This window comes from Pelodiscus sinensis, chromosome 3 (genome assembly GCF_049634645.1).
Source record: "Pelodiscus sinensis isolate JC-2024 chromosome 3, ASM4963464v1, whole genome shotgun sequence".
NCBI classification, from domain to species: domain Eukaryota; kingdom Metazoa; phylum Chordata; order Testudines; family Trionychidae; genus Pelodiscus; species Pelodiscus sinensis.
Genome location: NC_134713.1, coordinates 180,405,029 through 180,422,584, shown reverse-complemented (window position 1 = coordinate 180,422,584; position 17,556 = coordinate 180,405,029). Strand labels below are relative to the sequence as shown.

Genomic DNA, 17,556 nt, shown 5'->3' with positions numbered 1-17,556 from the left:
ACAACAGGTAAGTAGGTCTTCTGACCTTCTCTTATGGTCTTCTGGTTTTGACTTGACATCTCAGCTCGGATCACACACTTGGTACCGAGCTGTCACTGAGGTGGACACCATGGTGTGCTGTGTGCTTAGGCTTTATATAATTTCCTTCCTCTTTACAAATTACATGTGTTACCTATGATCAGGGCTTGCCGAAGCGCGGTGAGCCCCGCTATCCGGCGATTTGCGCATGCGCAGATCGCCCGAACCTGGCTCTTCCGGGTTGTAATCTACTCCTTACTGATTAGATAATAATTCTTTAATAATCCAGAATTCTTTCAGTGAAGATGTCGGCCTCTCCTCTGATGTTCTTAGCTGATTAGTAGAATCCCTTGGCATTTGTTGTGACTTTGTTTCACAGGAGAAGAATCTGGATTCTTGTACATGATGTTTTCCTGTATTTCCTCTCTAGCCATACATTGGATAATGGTGGGTGGGAAGGCATAGGGACTAAAAACCATCCCGATGAGTTATCTCTCAAATAGGAGCAACGAATAGGAGCGCTCCTCTAGGAGGCAAAAGGAGAAAAAAATCTTCAGAGACTAGAAAATACAAAAAATTCCAAGAAGCCTTCCTCATCTTATTCCATTAGATTCTGTCTGATCCCTTGCAAAAGAGAATTATCAGCCTCCAACTATAGTAACACGGCACTAGAGATTAGAAGACATTATTTCTTCCATATGGATTTATGATTATGGATAGAAAAATGGTTATCAGTTATCACCATCAAGATTACATCAGGAAAAAAACAAAGCAACCAATTCCAATGGTAAATAACTCTCACCCAAACTCAGCACAGATTTTTCATCTACCCTCACTCCTCCTTCAAGTCATTGTGAATGTACAGGAAACCTACAATAAGTGTAAAGGCTCAGTTAGCTCATTAAATCCTGCTTATGCCCTCTCCAAACTCCTTAATATTGATTCACAAAGGGTCATAGAAGAAAACGCTGCAGCTCCCCTGTGCCTTTTGGGTTTTTAATGCATGTAAAGAAGACCCAATTTTTCTGATACAACAAAGTTTAAGGAACATCCTGATTACATGTCCTGCTGCAGATATCATTAATCTGTTTTGCCTGTAATATCGAGGTCTTCAGGTCTTCTACATACAGATTACTCCATGGGCAAGACAGTTAATAAGAAAATTTCAGGGATTGCTTTCAAAGTCCTGGAACCATTCCCAAGTGGAGATGCAGAGCAAATTAAAGATACATGAAACCGAAAACAGAACCATGGGATGGTAGGAACCTCTATTCACAAAGTCCTTACCTCAGATGTGTCAGTCTTGAAAGATGGTAATGTGTCAGGCTCCACACGATAAACTTACCAGAGCTGAAAATTGGCCATAGTAATTTTTCAGGATTTCCAGGATCATTTGAGAGGAGAAAATCTTGGTTCAAGCACACAACATGATGACTCTGGCATACATAAATCAGCAAGTGGGCATAAGATCACCTTAAATGCTGTCTTTGTTTCGTTGCAGCTGATACCTAAGTAGCACTCTTAAGTGGATCTGTTCACATCTAGTGAAAACACAAGCATGTCGTGTTCCTTTTATTAGATAAGAAAACCTAAAATCAGATGCAGACTCACAATAGATGAATTGTTTTCTGTGTGTTCCCCACCCCCATCTCTGCTACTAGTAAAGGGGAGTCAGAAGATTAAAAAGGTCAGGCGACAGTGGCCAAGTATGCTTTGATACTCAGACCTAATGTAACTTTCATAGAGATCTTTTACTCCATCTTCCCATCAAGTGGGATATCGTATCCCAGGGTTTTGCTTCTTATTCACAGTTCAGAGTAATTGGGCTTATCAGTTTGACTATTGAGCAGCAAGTCCAACGAGATATTTCTCTCTGAGCTTCTTGCAGGTTTTCCACCCTTTTGGCTTGCCTCAGGAGTTTAGACAAAGTTCTCCAGTGAGTACCAAGATACAAAGATTAACTCCAAGGAAGCTGAAATACCTGATTCTTTGGGGTTTTTTTCAGGATGACTTAGGCTTGACTTTAATATCTTCTACCATTATTTCTGATGGTCTCACTGCTAAGTAGTACAGTAATTACTCATTTAACACATGCCCACTTAACACGTTTTCACGATAGCACGATTTTTTTTAGGGAACGTTTTTTGAATAACATGACCGTCTCTGAAATAACATGAAAAAAAATCAAGTGGCGGGCTACTTTGTGCAGCAGTATAAATTGTGAAAACAGCAATAATACAGTAGACTTCTGATAATCCGGCATACTGGGAGGTACTATAAGGTGGCTGTGACGGGTCTGCCGGGACCAGCATTACGTCCGGTGAGGGGGGGGGGTCGGCGGAGAATGGCGTGGCGAGCGGCGAACCCTCCGCCGCATTGCAGGGAGGCGGGGGGAAGCCCCGCACAGCCGCCGGCAACAGGCCGGCTGGGGAAACCCAGCTGCTGGCCTACAAGCGGGGGTGGAGGAGAGAGCGCGAGGCATCTGGGGACGTGGGCTATCTGGACACCTCGCCCCTCTTGCAGGCCGGTGGTTGGGCTTCCCCCACCTCCCTGCAAAGTGGTGGAGGGTTCGCTGCTCGCCCTGCTGACCCTCCTTGCCAGACGCAGTGTGGGTCCCGGCAGACCTGTCACAGGGGCATACTCCCAATCCAATCCCCTTCTCCTCTCCTCCCCTTCCCTTCCCCAGAGCCAAACACCTCCCCTCCCTGCTGTAACCCAGTCCCCTTTCTACCCCAACCTTATGTCCCCGGTCCCAAGGCAGCTTCATGTGCTCAGCAGCCGGCTGCTAGCAAGTGCAGGCTAGAGCCGCAAGCACACATGCGGCTCACAGCAGCCCGGCTGAGAGAGCAGCTGACTGGAGCTCTTCTGGGTTCCAGTTGATGCTGGACAACTGGATGCCAGACAATTGGAATTTTACTGTACAGTACATCACCTAATGTCGGCATTGACGACTCAGGACCAACAGAAAATTGACTTTGACACCACTGCTTAAAACGCAACCACCACCTTTTCCGTTATTTTCAATAGGAAAATTGACCTCGCGTAACACGTTTTCGCTTAGCACGATCATTTTCTGAAACGTATCTACTGTGTTAAATGAGGAATTACTGTATTATAAATTTAAGTTAATTCAGGGTTTGGGTAGGTAGCCCAGTGTTGTTAAAGTTCCTTGAGTCATTTCTTTCTAGTCCAGTAGTCAGATATATCTTTTCTGTCTAGAGCATTCCCATACTGGCATGAATTTCCGGAAATGCTTAAAACGGAATACTATTCCGTTTTCAGTTTTTCTGGAAAAGGAGCGTCTACATTGGCTGGCTGCTTTTCCGGAAAAGCCCTTTTTCAGGAAGAGCGTCCGTGGCCAATGTAGACGCGCTTTTCTGGAAAAGAGCCCCGATCGCCATTTTCGTGATCGGGGCTTTTTTCCGGAAAAGACTACTGGGCTGTCTACACTGGCCCTTTTCCGGAACAGTGTTCTGGAATAAGGACTTATGCCCAAGCGGGAGCAGAATAGTTTTTCAGGAATAGCGGCTGATTTTGTACAGTAAAGCATCATTGCTTTTCCGGAAATTCAAGGGCCAGTGTAGACAGCTCGCAGCTTATTCTGGAAAAGTGGCTGATTTTCCGGAATAAGTGGCCCAGTGTAGACACAGCCAATAGTGCTTCAGGTGGTCATGTCCCACCCATTCAGGGCTTGACTAAATCACAATATTCTATGGGAGCATCTACAGTACAAGCAGGTAGAGACAAGGTGTAAATGTCTCAAACTGGGGAGAGATGATTCTCAGTAGGAAAATAATTGTGACAATTTTTTTCATTTGTCAACAGTTGTGTGGTATGGACCAATTCTGGGGCATTGCTTTAAGAGCACAGTCTGGTGATGTCAGTCGAGCAGCTATCCAGTATATCAATTCTTATTATATAAATGGTAAGACTTCTCACTTTTATTTATACTGCTGTACTAAAATCCAAGGAATATTGTACAAGTAACCTTTTAATCACTTTTTGTTTAAAAAATGGTGTTTTTTAAAATTTTTATCTGTTGTAAACTTGAGTACTAAAAACTTGAAGTTTTCAGGACATTCATTACCTAGTTTCTTGAATATCTGTCTTGCAGGAAAAACAGGTCTGGAAAAAGAACAAGAATTTATTAGCAAGTGCATGGAGAGCCTTATGATAGCTTCCAGTAGTCTTGAACAAGACTCCCACTCAAGCCTCACTATAATTGAAAGAGGACTTTTAATGCTGAAGACGCACCTTGAAGCTTTTAGAAGGAGGTAAATGATTTCTTCAGTGTATTTTGAGTTAGGATTTATTGTAATTTTCCTATTATTTGTACTGAATAGAAATTTCAGTTGAGTGAAATAATGAAAAATAGATGTAAATCATTCATTTGGTTTTGTCTGAGTAAAATGATAATACATATTTAGCAAATATTGTGTATGAGGCTTAGTCCATTAAAGGTTTTTGGCAAGGGGAAAAAAAGGGTGGTTACCTTTTTTTCCTGTTTCATGTGTATAAAAATGTAGAAAGTTTGATTTTTTTTTTTAATTTAAGCAATCTCAAGAATACAAAATATTTGTCTTTTTATGTGGGCATCTCTGCAAAATCAGAGAAGTAGAGTTAGAAGTGTTCTCAGCTTTCTTGTATTCGTACTGTTTGTCAGGCACTTTGAGCTAAACAGATGTTAACAAAAACATTTGGTGTTTTATGTGTCATTTTTATATGCTTCTTAAGGTTTGCATATCATCTGAGACAGTGGCAGATTGAAGGCACGGGTATCAGCAGTCACTTAAAGGCACTTAGTGATAAACAGTCATTACCACTAAGAATTGTATGTCAGCCAGCTGGACTTCCTGACAAGGTAGTTAAAAGAACTATGGTTTTCAAAATAGATTTTATTCCTCGATCATTGTTTTATAACATGCATTGTTCATTCTGAAAAAATGTGTGCATTGTGTTTCAGATGACTATTGAAATGTATCCTAGTGATCAAGTGGCAGATCTAAGGGCTGAGGTTACCCATTGGTATGAAAATTTGCAGAAAGAACAAATAAATCAGCAAGCTCAGCTTCAGGAGTTTGGCCAAAGCAGTCGGAAAGGAGATTTCCCTGGTAAGTTATACAGTATTCTTAGCCTTAGATTATGCGTGACTCATTAATCATCCATAGAGGTTGAAAGATGATTCTTTGAGAATAGATTAGGGTATCTGGAAAAAATAGCAAGTATCACTGTTGGTTTTATTCCATTTGTTCTATTTATTTCATAACTAGTATCAGCCTGTCACAATTAATTATTAATCAGTGCTTTGTGAGTGTTACCATTTCTTTAAGCAGAGAGAGAATTCAGATGTGATAAGGAGTATGCACTACTTACACATGATTTTTCAAATTGTGATTTTTGTTTCTTGTAACTTTCATTTTTCCTTCCATCATTAACTTCTCCTTTCCTTGTTCCCCTTATTGTTTTTATTCATTTTATTATGTCTTATTTAGTTTTTAAACTCCTCTGGGTGAAGTCCCATCTCATATTTTGTCAAGTGCCATGATCATATTTATAGCTCTGTATAGGTAATTATTTAGGACTCAGAACATGTTGGGCTCACAAATATGGATTTACTTGCCATTAGGTACAAGTTTCTTTATGGCATCTTTCAGTCTTTTTGCTGTTTTGTTAAGATAGTTAATTTATTACTGAACATCCTGTTGCCAAATTGATCAAGTGTTTATTAATACCTTCCTCTTTATCCTTCTTCAAGATTTTCCTTTTCCAGGACACCTACAAAAACTTGACATTGTTTAGACTGCGATGTGCTGAGACCATAGCTTGTTGTGCAGACCAATGATTCCGATTATATACTTATAGTCCCAGATTGTATCTCTTGTTTTGTACTTGGACTGTGAGATCTTTGTTGCAAGACCCATGTTGCTGTTATATAGCAACTAGCACAGTGATGTCCTGGTGCATCAGTGGAGCTTCAATTAATAAATAGGAATAATGTTAATAATTGTACAAGTTAAACAAATGCTTACTTGAGCACAGGATTTGGACTGGTGTGAAACGGTTGATAATACCATTTTCTCATTAAACAGGAATATTTTAATCTTTCCCCTCTTATTTATGCCTGATATTAAAGAAACTAATTACTTTAGCCATGTCTATTTAATGTACTAGTATTTTAAAGCTCCTACTAAATTCAGCTTGTCTATATTAGGAAATTCTGAAATGGGTGCGTTGCCTTTCTAATTAAGGTGGAAATTCAAGTTGTATTTCGTTCAAGTTTCAATAAAATTTAAAGCATCTTCATTCATGGTGACAAAACATGTAAATATTTTCACTATCCTCCTCCTTATGGGGCCAAATCCTCGCATCCTTAAGGAGTTTTTTTTTTACTCATTTCTTTCATGGGGAGTTTACTTGATTTTAGGGACTGAGTAAAAACTAAGTGAATATTTCAGGAGTTGACTCTAGTACTTTAAGTACAAGATATGTGCTCATATCTTTTATTCTTTGAATAATGGTCTCTATTGTATTCCACTGATGGTAATGCACAAGTGCCATGCCTCTGGAGACAACTTTGCAAGGCAGTAGTAACCCGTCAGTCCACACTTGTGCCCTTGTTTCGCCTCATGATTTCACCTGAGGTATTAAAGGGCAGGGAAGACCAGCTTCGCTTCCAGTTCCTTCTGACTGCTGCATGTTCTGAATTGAAGCATCTGCTGGTCTCACGCCCTTGGTGATGCACTTTCCAGACTTTACAGAAAAACTGGTTTTGTGTCTATATGTAGTCAAAGTTTTGTTTTTGTGGTAGTTTTAGTGTTTGTAGTAGTTTTAGGATTTATGACATTGGGATACAGCTTCAGTTGCTTCTTGTCACTCCTCCCTCCCTCACCCTTCCTGCCACTGCAGTACCTGTGTCTTGGTACTGAGTTATTCTGTGCTTCCTGTCCTCTCACATTTTCAATCCGCAATGAGCTCCAGTACTGTCTGTGCTGCTTGGGGGAAGCTTATGCTGCATATAGATACTATTGATGTGAAAATGCAACTATATCCATGGTTAACAGTGAGTCTGGGTTCATCAGTTAATGTGCGTGGTTACACACAGGCTTCTGGTATGCGGAGGGAGCTGGCTTAAAAGCTGGCAAGCTGCCTGCCCCTCTACACTGTTGCCTCTGTATCAGAGACAGCAGTACAGGGTGGGGAATGGGGGGCGACAGTGCGGCAGGAGCCGGTACACCCAGGGAGCTGGCTTAAAAGCTGGCTCCTCACATGCACTGGATCAGAGGGAGCTGAATGCTGCCTTGCGAGTAACCATGTAACCGCTGAAATTTTCACTGGTTACGCAGTTACTTAATTAAACACAATTTAACATCCCTAATAGGTGCAGGATCTGCTTCTCCTTGCCTGCTGTCACTCAGGCAGACTGGGCCCTCCACTTAAGATGCATGTCATGGAGGTAGCCATGGAACCACAGTCAAATCATGCCTGGGGAACCCTCTCTGTACCTGGCCTGATTGTCCAGGAGTGCAATATCCCAATGCAGTACCACTGGTACCAGTGCTATGGATCCTGCACTGGGATCTAGCAATGAGTCACATAAGCATGGCTGTATGTCTTCCTCTAGATCCAAGAAAGATGCTGCATTGTTCATGAGTTCCAGCCTCCAAGGAGCAATGTGTTCTAGGGCCCACAAGTGTGGCAAGAAGTAGCATTGCTTGCCAGGTGTACCAGTCCTGGTTCCTTAACATCGTAACTCATTTGCTTCAGTTCTGCCAATGTCCAGTGTCTTGTTGGTCCAGAGACAGGTTCCCTCCACAGACTGAGTGCTGTTTGATGCTGGAGAGACTCCACTGTGTTCCTGGACCTTATCAACTATTTGCCCTAGAAGGGGTGAGATCTCCACATGCTTTGGTTCACTTGCCTACTAAGAGGGCTCTCTCCTCTACATAGAATCTTCAGCCCTCTGTGCATCCTGTGATTGCTAGACATTTATAAGGCAGAGCCCAAACAAAAATGTTATCGTCCGCTGTCTACACAATGCTACAGAGCTCCCTGTTTCTACCACCTGTGAGCCTCCCCAGAAGTGATAAAAGGTATGAAGAGCCCATCTGAGTGGTCCTCCACTCTATTTTCATATAAGCAATATTTCTGTGTGTATCTAGAGTGCTGTCAGTGACTTTGTACCCCAGTGCTCTTGTCAGTCACCCTTCTCAGGGGTCATCTCAAATTCTTTCTGCCAGCAATGGAGTACAATAACAAACAGATCCTAGATGTCATTCGATGTGGCTATGTGATTGAATGTGACTCTACGTCCTCCACATCCTCTACAATGGTCCCATCTCAGAGACTGCTCTCATGACAGTATCCATTCCATTGGATACTGCAGAAGAGCAGTGGAATCTATCTCTGCAGATTTTCAGGGCACAGGGTTCTTGTCTTCCCCTACCTGGATGCCTTGCTGCCTAGGTCCTTCTCCTCCCTGAAGATGTGTGTGAAAATTGAAAAATTGACTCTGCACCCTATGGAATCCCTGGAATTCATTCCTGCATCCACTGATGCAACCTTCACATATGTGTATTTGCTGAAGGACATGTTCCTGCCACTACTGGATCAAATCATTTCAATGACATCCAGCCAGAACTTCTCTCCCACTCCATGGTCACATGGCAGTGTGCATATATGTCAAGGCCTTTATTTGATTGATGGCTTCCACTGTCTACAATTGTGGCTGTTCTCCTATGCACGGCCATGAACATCATTTTCACCATTCCAACAGAAATCATCTTGTCCTTTCGAGTATGGGCAGATCTACTCCAAGTTTGTTCCAGAATGCCCTTTCTTCCATCTTCTCCAAGTGTGATGATTGTAAAGTATATCTCTCTTGACTGCTGGAGCTCTGACATGGGAGGTCACATGACACAAGTAACTTGGAATGTTTGGGAAGTCAGGATGCACATGTACATTCTGGAACTTATGCAGGGCACGCCATGAATTTTTACCATCCATCCACTCGCATTATGTTGTTATGCCAGATACAAATATTGTTACTTAATACATTAAACAATCAGAGGCAAAAGACGTCCAGCACTGTGTGTGGAAGTGGTATGACTCTGGAAAGTGGTACACTGTTGGTTAAATACTATTGTTGGTGACCTATCTCCTGGGGATTTGGAATATGGTTGCTGATGCACTCAGCAGGAATTTCGTGACCAACTACAAATGGGGGTTGTGACACACAATTATCACTGATGTTTGTGGTTGTTGGGGACTCTAGTCAGCGCTCTCTTTATCTCTCATGCCAACACCAAGCATATACAGTATTGTTTCAGGGGAGGGCTTGGTGCCCATTCACGGGGTTGCAGCTTGATCATTGACAGGTCAGACCAAATCATTTACATCTTGCAGCCCCTACCACTTCTGCCCTTTGTACTTCTCAGACCGTGATAGGAGAACATAACTGCCATCCTTATTGCCCCATTCTGGTCTTGCCAATTCTGGGTTCCTCCTCTGCATGTCGAAGGATCCTCCACTCACATTGTCTTAATTAAAAGTAAATTTTACTAGAGAGTTTGACATTCCTAGAACTGGTCACACAACCCAGTGACAAGCTCAGGCATCCAAGTCCATGGATACTTTATTTTGGAAGTTTGGTTTTTGAATGAAGACTTCTGGCACGGTAATATTCATTGGCAGTGCTGCATGTCTTCTCAAGTGGTAAGAGGGACTCCACAAGTCAAATGATCATACCAAGCCAAATGGATATGTTTCACTTTCTGGGCCCAGCAGAAAGGTCTTGCTCCTTAAGCTATGTGGATCCTCATGGTCTTAGGCTACTTACTGTCTCTAATTGCCTTGGAGCTTACTCTTAGCTCCATCACGGTGCACAGAGTGTCTGTCAATGCTGTCCATGTTCCCATGTGAGAAGCATTTGGTTTTCACTCACCTTTGTCTTCCTGATTATGGAAGGGCCTTTTATGCAAATACCCTTCTGTTCAGTTGTTTGCTCTTCAATGAGACCTCAGCGTAGTCCTTATGGCATTCATAAACTTGCCCTTTGAACCTCTGACCTTTTGCTCCCGGTTTCTTTTTTCCATGAAGGTTTCTTTCCTGGTCACTATTACCTGTGCAGGAAAGATTGGTGAACTGGCAAATCCTCTTTTCATCACATTGCATAAGAACAAAGTCTCACTGTGCTTGCATCCCATATTTCTATTGAAAGCGGTTTCCTGTTTCCAACCCAAGCAACCCATACATCTGTCCATCTTCTTTCCTGAACAGCAGCTTCATTTTCTTGATATACATAGGACTCTTCCCCTCCAAAGGACGAGATGTTGGATGTTTGTTGCCATAGTAGTCTGAATTCAGGGATGGATCATCTTCACCCAGAAAATCTCAGAGCGGGTTCCATAGTGTACTACGTTCTGCAATCACTTGTTATGGCAGTGCCAAGCAGGTGGGATATGGGCCCACTCCATAATAGTACAAGCATCAGTTATTGCCATGGTCCATGATATTCGACTTATGTAAGGCAGATATGTGGAGTTCAGTACAAACTTCTTTTTCCCTCACTGGTTCAAGACACTGTGACTCATTTGGTATACAAGTCCTCTGTTCTACGGTTTCATCATCATCTCCCCCTCCACGATCTAGGTACTGCTGGTTAATCACCATCCGTGAAATACAATATTAACCATCATTCGAAGAAGAGGAGGTGGCTACTTACCTTTATTCCAATTCCACCCTCCTTCACCTCTGTTTCGGATTTAGTAGATTAGTGGTGGAGAAGGAACTGAAGGCGTGGCCTGTCCTCCATGCCCTTTATCTACCAGAGTCCATGCGCGGACCGGTGGACACTACTACTTTGAGAAGTTCCCACTCCAGGCACATGCCACATGCACATAACCTCAGTGGAATATAGGTAGGGACCACACATCTCAAAGAATCCCCTGTTACAGGTAAGTAACCTCGTCACGTTTGTTTCTTTTTAATTTGCTTTATTTAGGACTGTGGCTAGTGCCTTGCCACATCATTGGGAACTTTCAGCACTTTGTGACCTTTGCCAACCATGTTTCATCACTGTTTAGATGGTGATTCCACTGGAAGGGTCTTTGTCCTTGACACAGCCTGAGCCATTACTGCACTCCAGCTTCTGCCTCTCTAATGCTATTATGCCATTCTTTCTGATGTTCACAAACAATGATTATCTGTTTTAATAGATGTCATCTGCAATTCACATTGTCTTAATTAAAAGTAAATTTTGCTAGAGAGGTCGAAGAAGAAATTATGAAAAAAATATATGTTAAACACTATAATGGGGTGAGAGAGACTATTCATTGTGGAAAGTTAGTATATCGGCTCTATGCTTGATGACACTGTGTGCTAGTTTTCCTTCAAGTGTCCTCACTATGTTCACAGTCCGCTTGGAAAATGAAATCATCTTATAGCAGAATGTGGTAGAGCATAGACATTATTCTTCCACTCTGTTCCACGTGTACAAAAGCATGGCTATAAAAGGGGTGGAATAGTTCCATCTGCCACTTCTGCTCCATCCAGTCTTAATAGCAAATAGATGTGAACCTTTCTGGATCCTTCAAACCCAAATCCTTCATTTAGAAGATTATAGTGCTTTATAGTGATTTAATACTACACACTTTAGTGGTAATTAAAAGAAAATTCCTAGGACATTCATGCCTTATTAAACTATCAGTATTTAAAATAAATGCTTTTAGAATAATTTTCCATCTTTGGAGGAACTTGATAATAGTTCCTTCTAGGTAAGTTTATTTTATTATCCCTCTCTCTTCCCCGTAAGACAGGATTTTTCCCCCTTGCCTTTTTTATTACAAGATACAATTTAATCATACTGCTAAGGAAGTAATTAAAGGCCTGATTCAGAGGTTAATGAAAAAGTCAGTGCAAAGATTCCCATTGACGTCAGGGGGCTTTGGGTCATGCCCTGTGGGCTTACATATTTTCATCAGATGGAGTGTCAATGTTAATATTAATTTTTTTTTAAAGTTATGCTTTTTAAAGTAGCCAATGAGAGAGTCCAGAAATTCACTATGTTGTGCTTTATTGTAGGTGGGCTCATGGGACCTGTGAGAATGATTTCATCTGGTCACGAACTAACAACTGATTATGATGAAAAAACACTTCATGAATTGGGCTTTAAGGATATGCAGGTATTATCAGCATGAAGATAAGACAGATATAAAAAGTTCAAGTTTTTCTTGTGTCCATTACACATATAGGTGTATGTGCTCACAAAGTGCATCAGTGCTGAAAGTTTTCCCCCTAAGAGTACATGTAGGGTAGTGCTTTTAGCACCCCCTGGAGCTCCTTATAAGGGACGGGGTTGCTTCATGCTCTTCCCTCCCACAGTTTCTTCTTTCTGCCAGTGACAGTGCTGGAACCTTCTGCTGCCTCATGCAAGTTTGTTCATATCATTTGGCTGACCTACCTATTTCTTCTTTATTTTGCTATGGACAGTAGTTCTGGTAGTTAGATTTCTCCCCACAATTAAGACTCAAAACAGCTGGGCTTATTAGGGTGAAAGGTCTATTCATCATCCAGTTTACAGTTCACGGTGGCAAACCAGCAAGCACTCCTTGGCCTATATGACTACAATTATGTAGCAGACTATGGCCAAGTTCAAAGGGATGCTCCTGGACCCTTTGTGAAAGGAGCTCCAGAGCATCTTGCATGAAGGCATGGCTGTGGCGAGAGCAGCCTTCTAGGCAGCTTTGTGTGTAGCTGACTCGATAGCCCAAATGATGTGGCAAGTGTTCTGGCTGCTCTTCTCCAGCTTGTGCTCAGAGGCTCAGCAATTGTGGCAGGACCTCCCCATTGATGGGAAAGCACTGTTTGCAGAACAAATAGACAATAAACTGCAAAGAGCCCTAGAATCTTGAGGGTTGTACAGGAATATGTCCCTGCTCTGATCCCCAAGTGGTTCAGACCTGCACAACCATTTGCCTCATTTGACGTTCTGAAAAGACCAGGGACTACAAGAAACATCCGAGCCACCCTTCCAGTCAGGCAGGGTCATCCTGCAGTATACCAGAAGCCAAATGCCCCCTTTGAGGGTACGCTTGAGGATGACCTACTGGACTATTCTCAGGATCCAGTTTACCCTGTCGTCTTCAACTGCATTTCCCATTTCCTCCCAATTTGGAACAGCATCACCTTGGACAAAAGGATCCTCCAAACAGTAGAGGGAAGTACGGGTACATTTTGCTTTTGCTCTCCTCCCCTCACACACTTCCCTTCATTATCCCTCTTCAGGGACCTTTCTCATGAGCATCTCCTACTACAGGGAGAACAAGGACTACTGTGACTGGGGACAGTGGAAATGATCCCGCCTCACTTCCAGAGAAAGGGGGTTTACTCCACTTCTTCTTTATCCTAAAGGCTAAAGATGGGCTATGGCAACCCCAAAAGATAAAGATGGACCTGTGCAACCTCAGCAGCTACCTACAAAAGTTGAAGTTTCGCATGGTCTCCCTAGCTTCCATTGTTCCCTCCCTAGATCAGGGAGACTGGTCCTCTGCCCTCAACTTAAGGATACATAATTTCACATTATAGTCTTCCCTAGACACAGACTTTGACTCAGATTCACAGTTGGGCCCATTCATTAGTAGGTCACAGTCCTTCTCGTTGGTCTGGCAGCAGCTCCAAGAGTGGTCACCAAATATATGTTGGTGATCACCACTTACCTGAGGCACAGGGGCATAATCATATATCCATATCGGGACAATTGGCTTGACAAAATCATTCCAGTTCAGAGGTTCAACGCAGTGTCCAGGAGCTGCTGTGACACTATGGGTCGTAAATCTTCTGGTGGATGCCCAGAACCCTACGCTGATCCCTGTCCAAAGAACAGAGTTCATCATGACAGACTTGATGTGAGCTCGAGCATTCCTGCATTAGAATCCAAAACCTTTTGGGTCAAATTGTGAAGGTGTCCACATTCCCCTCATCATGGCCTGGGGCACATGGCTGCATGCAGGCCTTCATATGAGACCCTTTCAGCAATGGCTGGTGCCAGTATATTCCAAGAGCTCAGAATGCCCTCATGGATTGCCTTAGCAGGGACTTTTCATCTCATCACATGTGGAAGTGGCCCAAAAAATCTTCCAAAACTTTCCCTGGATCGAGTTGTTCACCACTAGACAGAACAGGAAATATCACCGGTATTGTTCCCAATAAGGGGTCAACTGGCGTTCCCGCACAGTTTGTTCCTAATGTGGTCCATGGTTCTCCCATACACGTTTCCACCCATCCTACTTATCAGCCAGCTCCTGCTAAAAATCAGAATGGGTAAGGCTTGAGTAATCACAGTTGCTCCAATGTAGCCATGCCAGCGGTGGTACCCAGATCTTCTCTCCCAGGACAGTGGCCGACTTCTCCATTCCAGTCTCAAGACCTTGTCTATTGGTGTGGATGCTCCTTTGCTGACACGTGAGGAACATCCCTGCTCAGAGGCATTCTGATGGGTCCTTCTGGGGAGCCAGAAACTATCCACAAGGTCTGCCTATCTGGCGAAGTGGATGAGGTTCTCTTGGTGGGTGTTGGAGTACAGCATTTCTCCAACACACTTGATGGTGCAAGATGTATGTGAGTACCTGCTACACATGCAAGATTAAAGTCTCATGCATTCCTCCATCAAGATGCATCTCACAGGTATCTCTGTGTTCCATGAGCCTGTGCTGGAGCTTTTTTTCCCCCTCCATGATATGACTGACAAAATTTTGATAGGGTTAGAACAGCTATACCTCCAGGTAAGAGACTCAGTCCCACACTGAGGTCTTAACTTGGTCCTCTCCAGGCTCACTGCACCACTCTTTGAATCACTTAGCTTGTGCTCCCTATCCACCTATCTGAGAATGTGGCATTTCTTGTAGTAAAATCAGTGAAACATGTCTCAGAGCTTAAGGCATTGACTTCAGACCTGCCATACACGGTCTTACAAGTGTATGGTACCACTGTGGCCTTGCTTGGCCTTCCTCCTGAAAAGTCGTATTTCTTTTCACATGGGCCAAGATAACTCCAAGACTCACAAGATGACAGAGGAGAGACGCCTGGATTTACAGAGAGTTCTGGCCTTCTACTTACTTTTTTGGAAGTTGACACAACTCTTTGTCCCCACTGTGGACCAAATTATGAGCCTGTTGGTGTCATTGCTGTGGATTTCTAACTGCATTACTGTGTGCATACTCACCTGCTACAACTTGGCATGGGTATCTCCACCTCAGGTTGTTTGTACTCACTCCACCAAGACCCAGGCATCCTGGGTGGCTTTCCTGTAGCATGTGCCCATCCAAGACATCTGCAGAGCTGCTGCTTGGTCCTCAGCCAGTACTTTCATGTCTCACCATACCATCACTCAGCAGGTTAGAGATGACACTGGATTTGGCAGAGCTGTGCTTCAGTCAACAAAGCAGTGAATTCCTACCTGACTTGGGGCTACTGTTTGGAGTTTGGAGTTGCCTTTGGACATGAGCAAGCAGCTGAAGAGGACAAGACAGTATCTTATGTTCATTCCATGCCCTGCCATCTTTCCTACTGTCAGAGTTCAAGTAAGAAGGAACAGAGGGTGGGGGAAGCACAGTGGCCCTTATACTGTGCCATGGAGGCACCACTCCAGGGGGTGCTAGTAGTGCTTCTGTATGGGTACTGCTAAGAGAGAATCTTCCGGCACCAGTGCACGTGGCGTACACACACACCTATATATGGAATAGACATGAGCAACACCTCTCGAACACTAGTTACGAAACGGAAGCAGTATTATCAGATGGCATGCTGCTCTTGTCATATGAAGACCAGTCAGTGTAATAGGTGTTAAAATGTGTAATTCTCTTTGGCAACATCTGACTGTTTTCTAAAACAATTTTGTTATTTTCTTCTATATTGTGTTCATTCTCATTACATGCAAAATAAAGTTACTGTTGGTCCCTGTTAACATATGTTTACATTCTGTTGCTCTGCTGCCTTACTGTTGTAAAAAGTAATTTGGCTTTTTTTGGGGGGGGGGGGGGTTTAAAAAGCCAAATTCTGGCTGTGAAGCAGTAGGCACTGAAGGATTGACGTAAAATTTGGAACCATTTATCTTTTCTAGAGAAAAGCAGGGGTCAGTGAAAACAAAACAGCCATCAAGACTTTGGCCAAGTGGTCACCAACAGGATAGCATTTCAAAGCATTTTGTCTTGAGAGCAAGGAAAAGAGGGAAGGCAACGACAACTCAGGTTGTCAGCAACTGCTTTTCTCCCTTTTGATTCTCTAATCCAAAGCATCCTGTAAACCAGCTCATAAAAGTCTAGGAATGCTATTACATCTTCATTTACTCTAATGCCTATCAAGGCTTGCAACCCAGATCAGCTTACCGCCTAAGTGGTGATTAAGCTTCTTAAGAGTGGGAATCCATCCCCAATACTTAAGAAAGATAGGCTAATGTCTACTTTGCAGGAAGAAAGGTTACCCGTACAGCCACTGCAAATAGAGAATCCAATGTTGAACAACCCCTCTGTTCATCACTTCCCCCTACCAAAAAAAGGGCAACTTTTTAATTATTCTGCTGCTGCCCTATTTCATATATACCATGTCAAGCAAAATCAAAGCAAATCCCCAGAACTTCCCCCAATTTGTTATTTTTGAAATTTGACATTCTTTTGAAATGTAGCTGAAGGATCACCAATGAAAGATACATTAGTTTCTTCCAAAACCATGTTTTTAATTCTATTTCTATTTATAAGCTGTCTCTGATTTAAAACATGGTAATTATAGTTGGGTTGTTAACAGTCTCTCTTTGTCTCCTCCTCCCCATTTCTAGATGGTGTTTGTATCCTTGGGTGCACCAAGGAGAGAGCGTAAAGGTGAAGGTGTTCAGCTTCCAGCATCTTGCCTACCTCCTCCTCAGAAGGACAACATTCCAATGCTTTTACTTTTGCAAGAGCCTCATCTTACCACTCTTTTTGATTTGTTAGAGATGCTTGCATCTTTTAAACCTCCTTCTGGTGAAGTGGTTATGGAAGATAGTGAGGTAATTTAGTGAGCTTTAATTAGGATAACTGAATATGTCTGTCCAGTTGAATTTAATTTATTCTATTTCTGTCCAATCTGTCTACTTCTGATGGCTTCTCATCATGGTATCTAAATGTCAAGATAAATCTAATATTTATATCTGCATATTTAATTTTATCATCCATCTCAACCAGTGGTCACTAGCCAGTTGATGGCGATTGACTGGTCCGTCCTGGAGCTTCTCCCAGTCGATCATGATCTTCAGTGGCACGGTTGAGTTGCCACTAAGGCAAGCTTTCTCCCTGCCCTAGCCCCATACTGCTTTCTGGAACTGGCCAGCACGTCCCCATGGTTCCAGGGGAGCAATGTCTGTGAACTGCTGCAGTGTGCAGGCACTGCCGCGCAGCTCCCATTAGCTGGGGGCAATGCCTGCAGACAGGTGCAGCACTCAGAGCCATGTGCCACTCCATGGGCCGCAGGGGCATTTTGTCCCCTTCTAGGAGTGGCATGGAGCTGGAGCAG

The 17,556-nt window shown here is 43.0% G+C and overlaps 1 protein-coding gene across 5 annotated transcripts in view; it reads left to right on the top strand.

Moving 5' to 3' along the window:
* USP34 (ubiquitin specific peptidase 34) overlaps nt 1–17,556 on the top strand; it is a 242,948-nt gene that overhangs the window by 106,724 nt on the left and 118,668 nt on the right. For all 5 annotated transcript variants that reach the window (XR_012903003.1, XM_075925543.1, XM_075925542.1 and 2 more), the window contains 6 exons: nt 3,844–3,943; nt 4,133–4,292; nt 4,753–4,879; nt 4,982–5,129; nt 12,097–12,197; nt 16,844–17,053. Coding sequence is in view for 4 of the 5 variants with exons in the window: in XM_075925543.1 (XP_075781658.1) it covers nt 3,844–3,943; nt 4,133–4,292; nt 4,753–4,879; nt 4,982–5,129; nt 12,097–12,197; nt 16,844–17,053 (846 nt within the window). In the remaining variant the exon portion in view is untranslated. The remainder of the gene's footprint in view (nt 1–3,843; nt 3,944–4,132; nt 4,293–4,752; nt 4,880–4,981; nt 5,130–12,096; nt 12,198–16,843; nt 17,054–17,556) is intronic.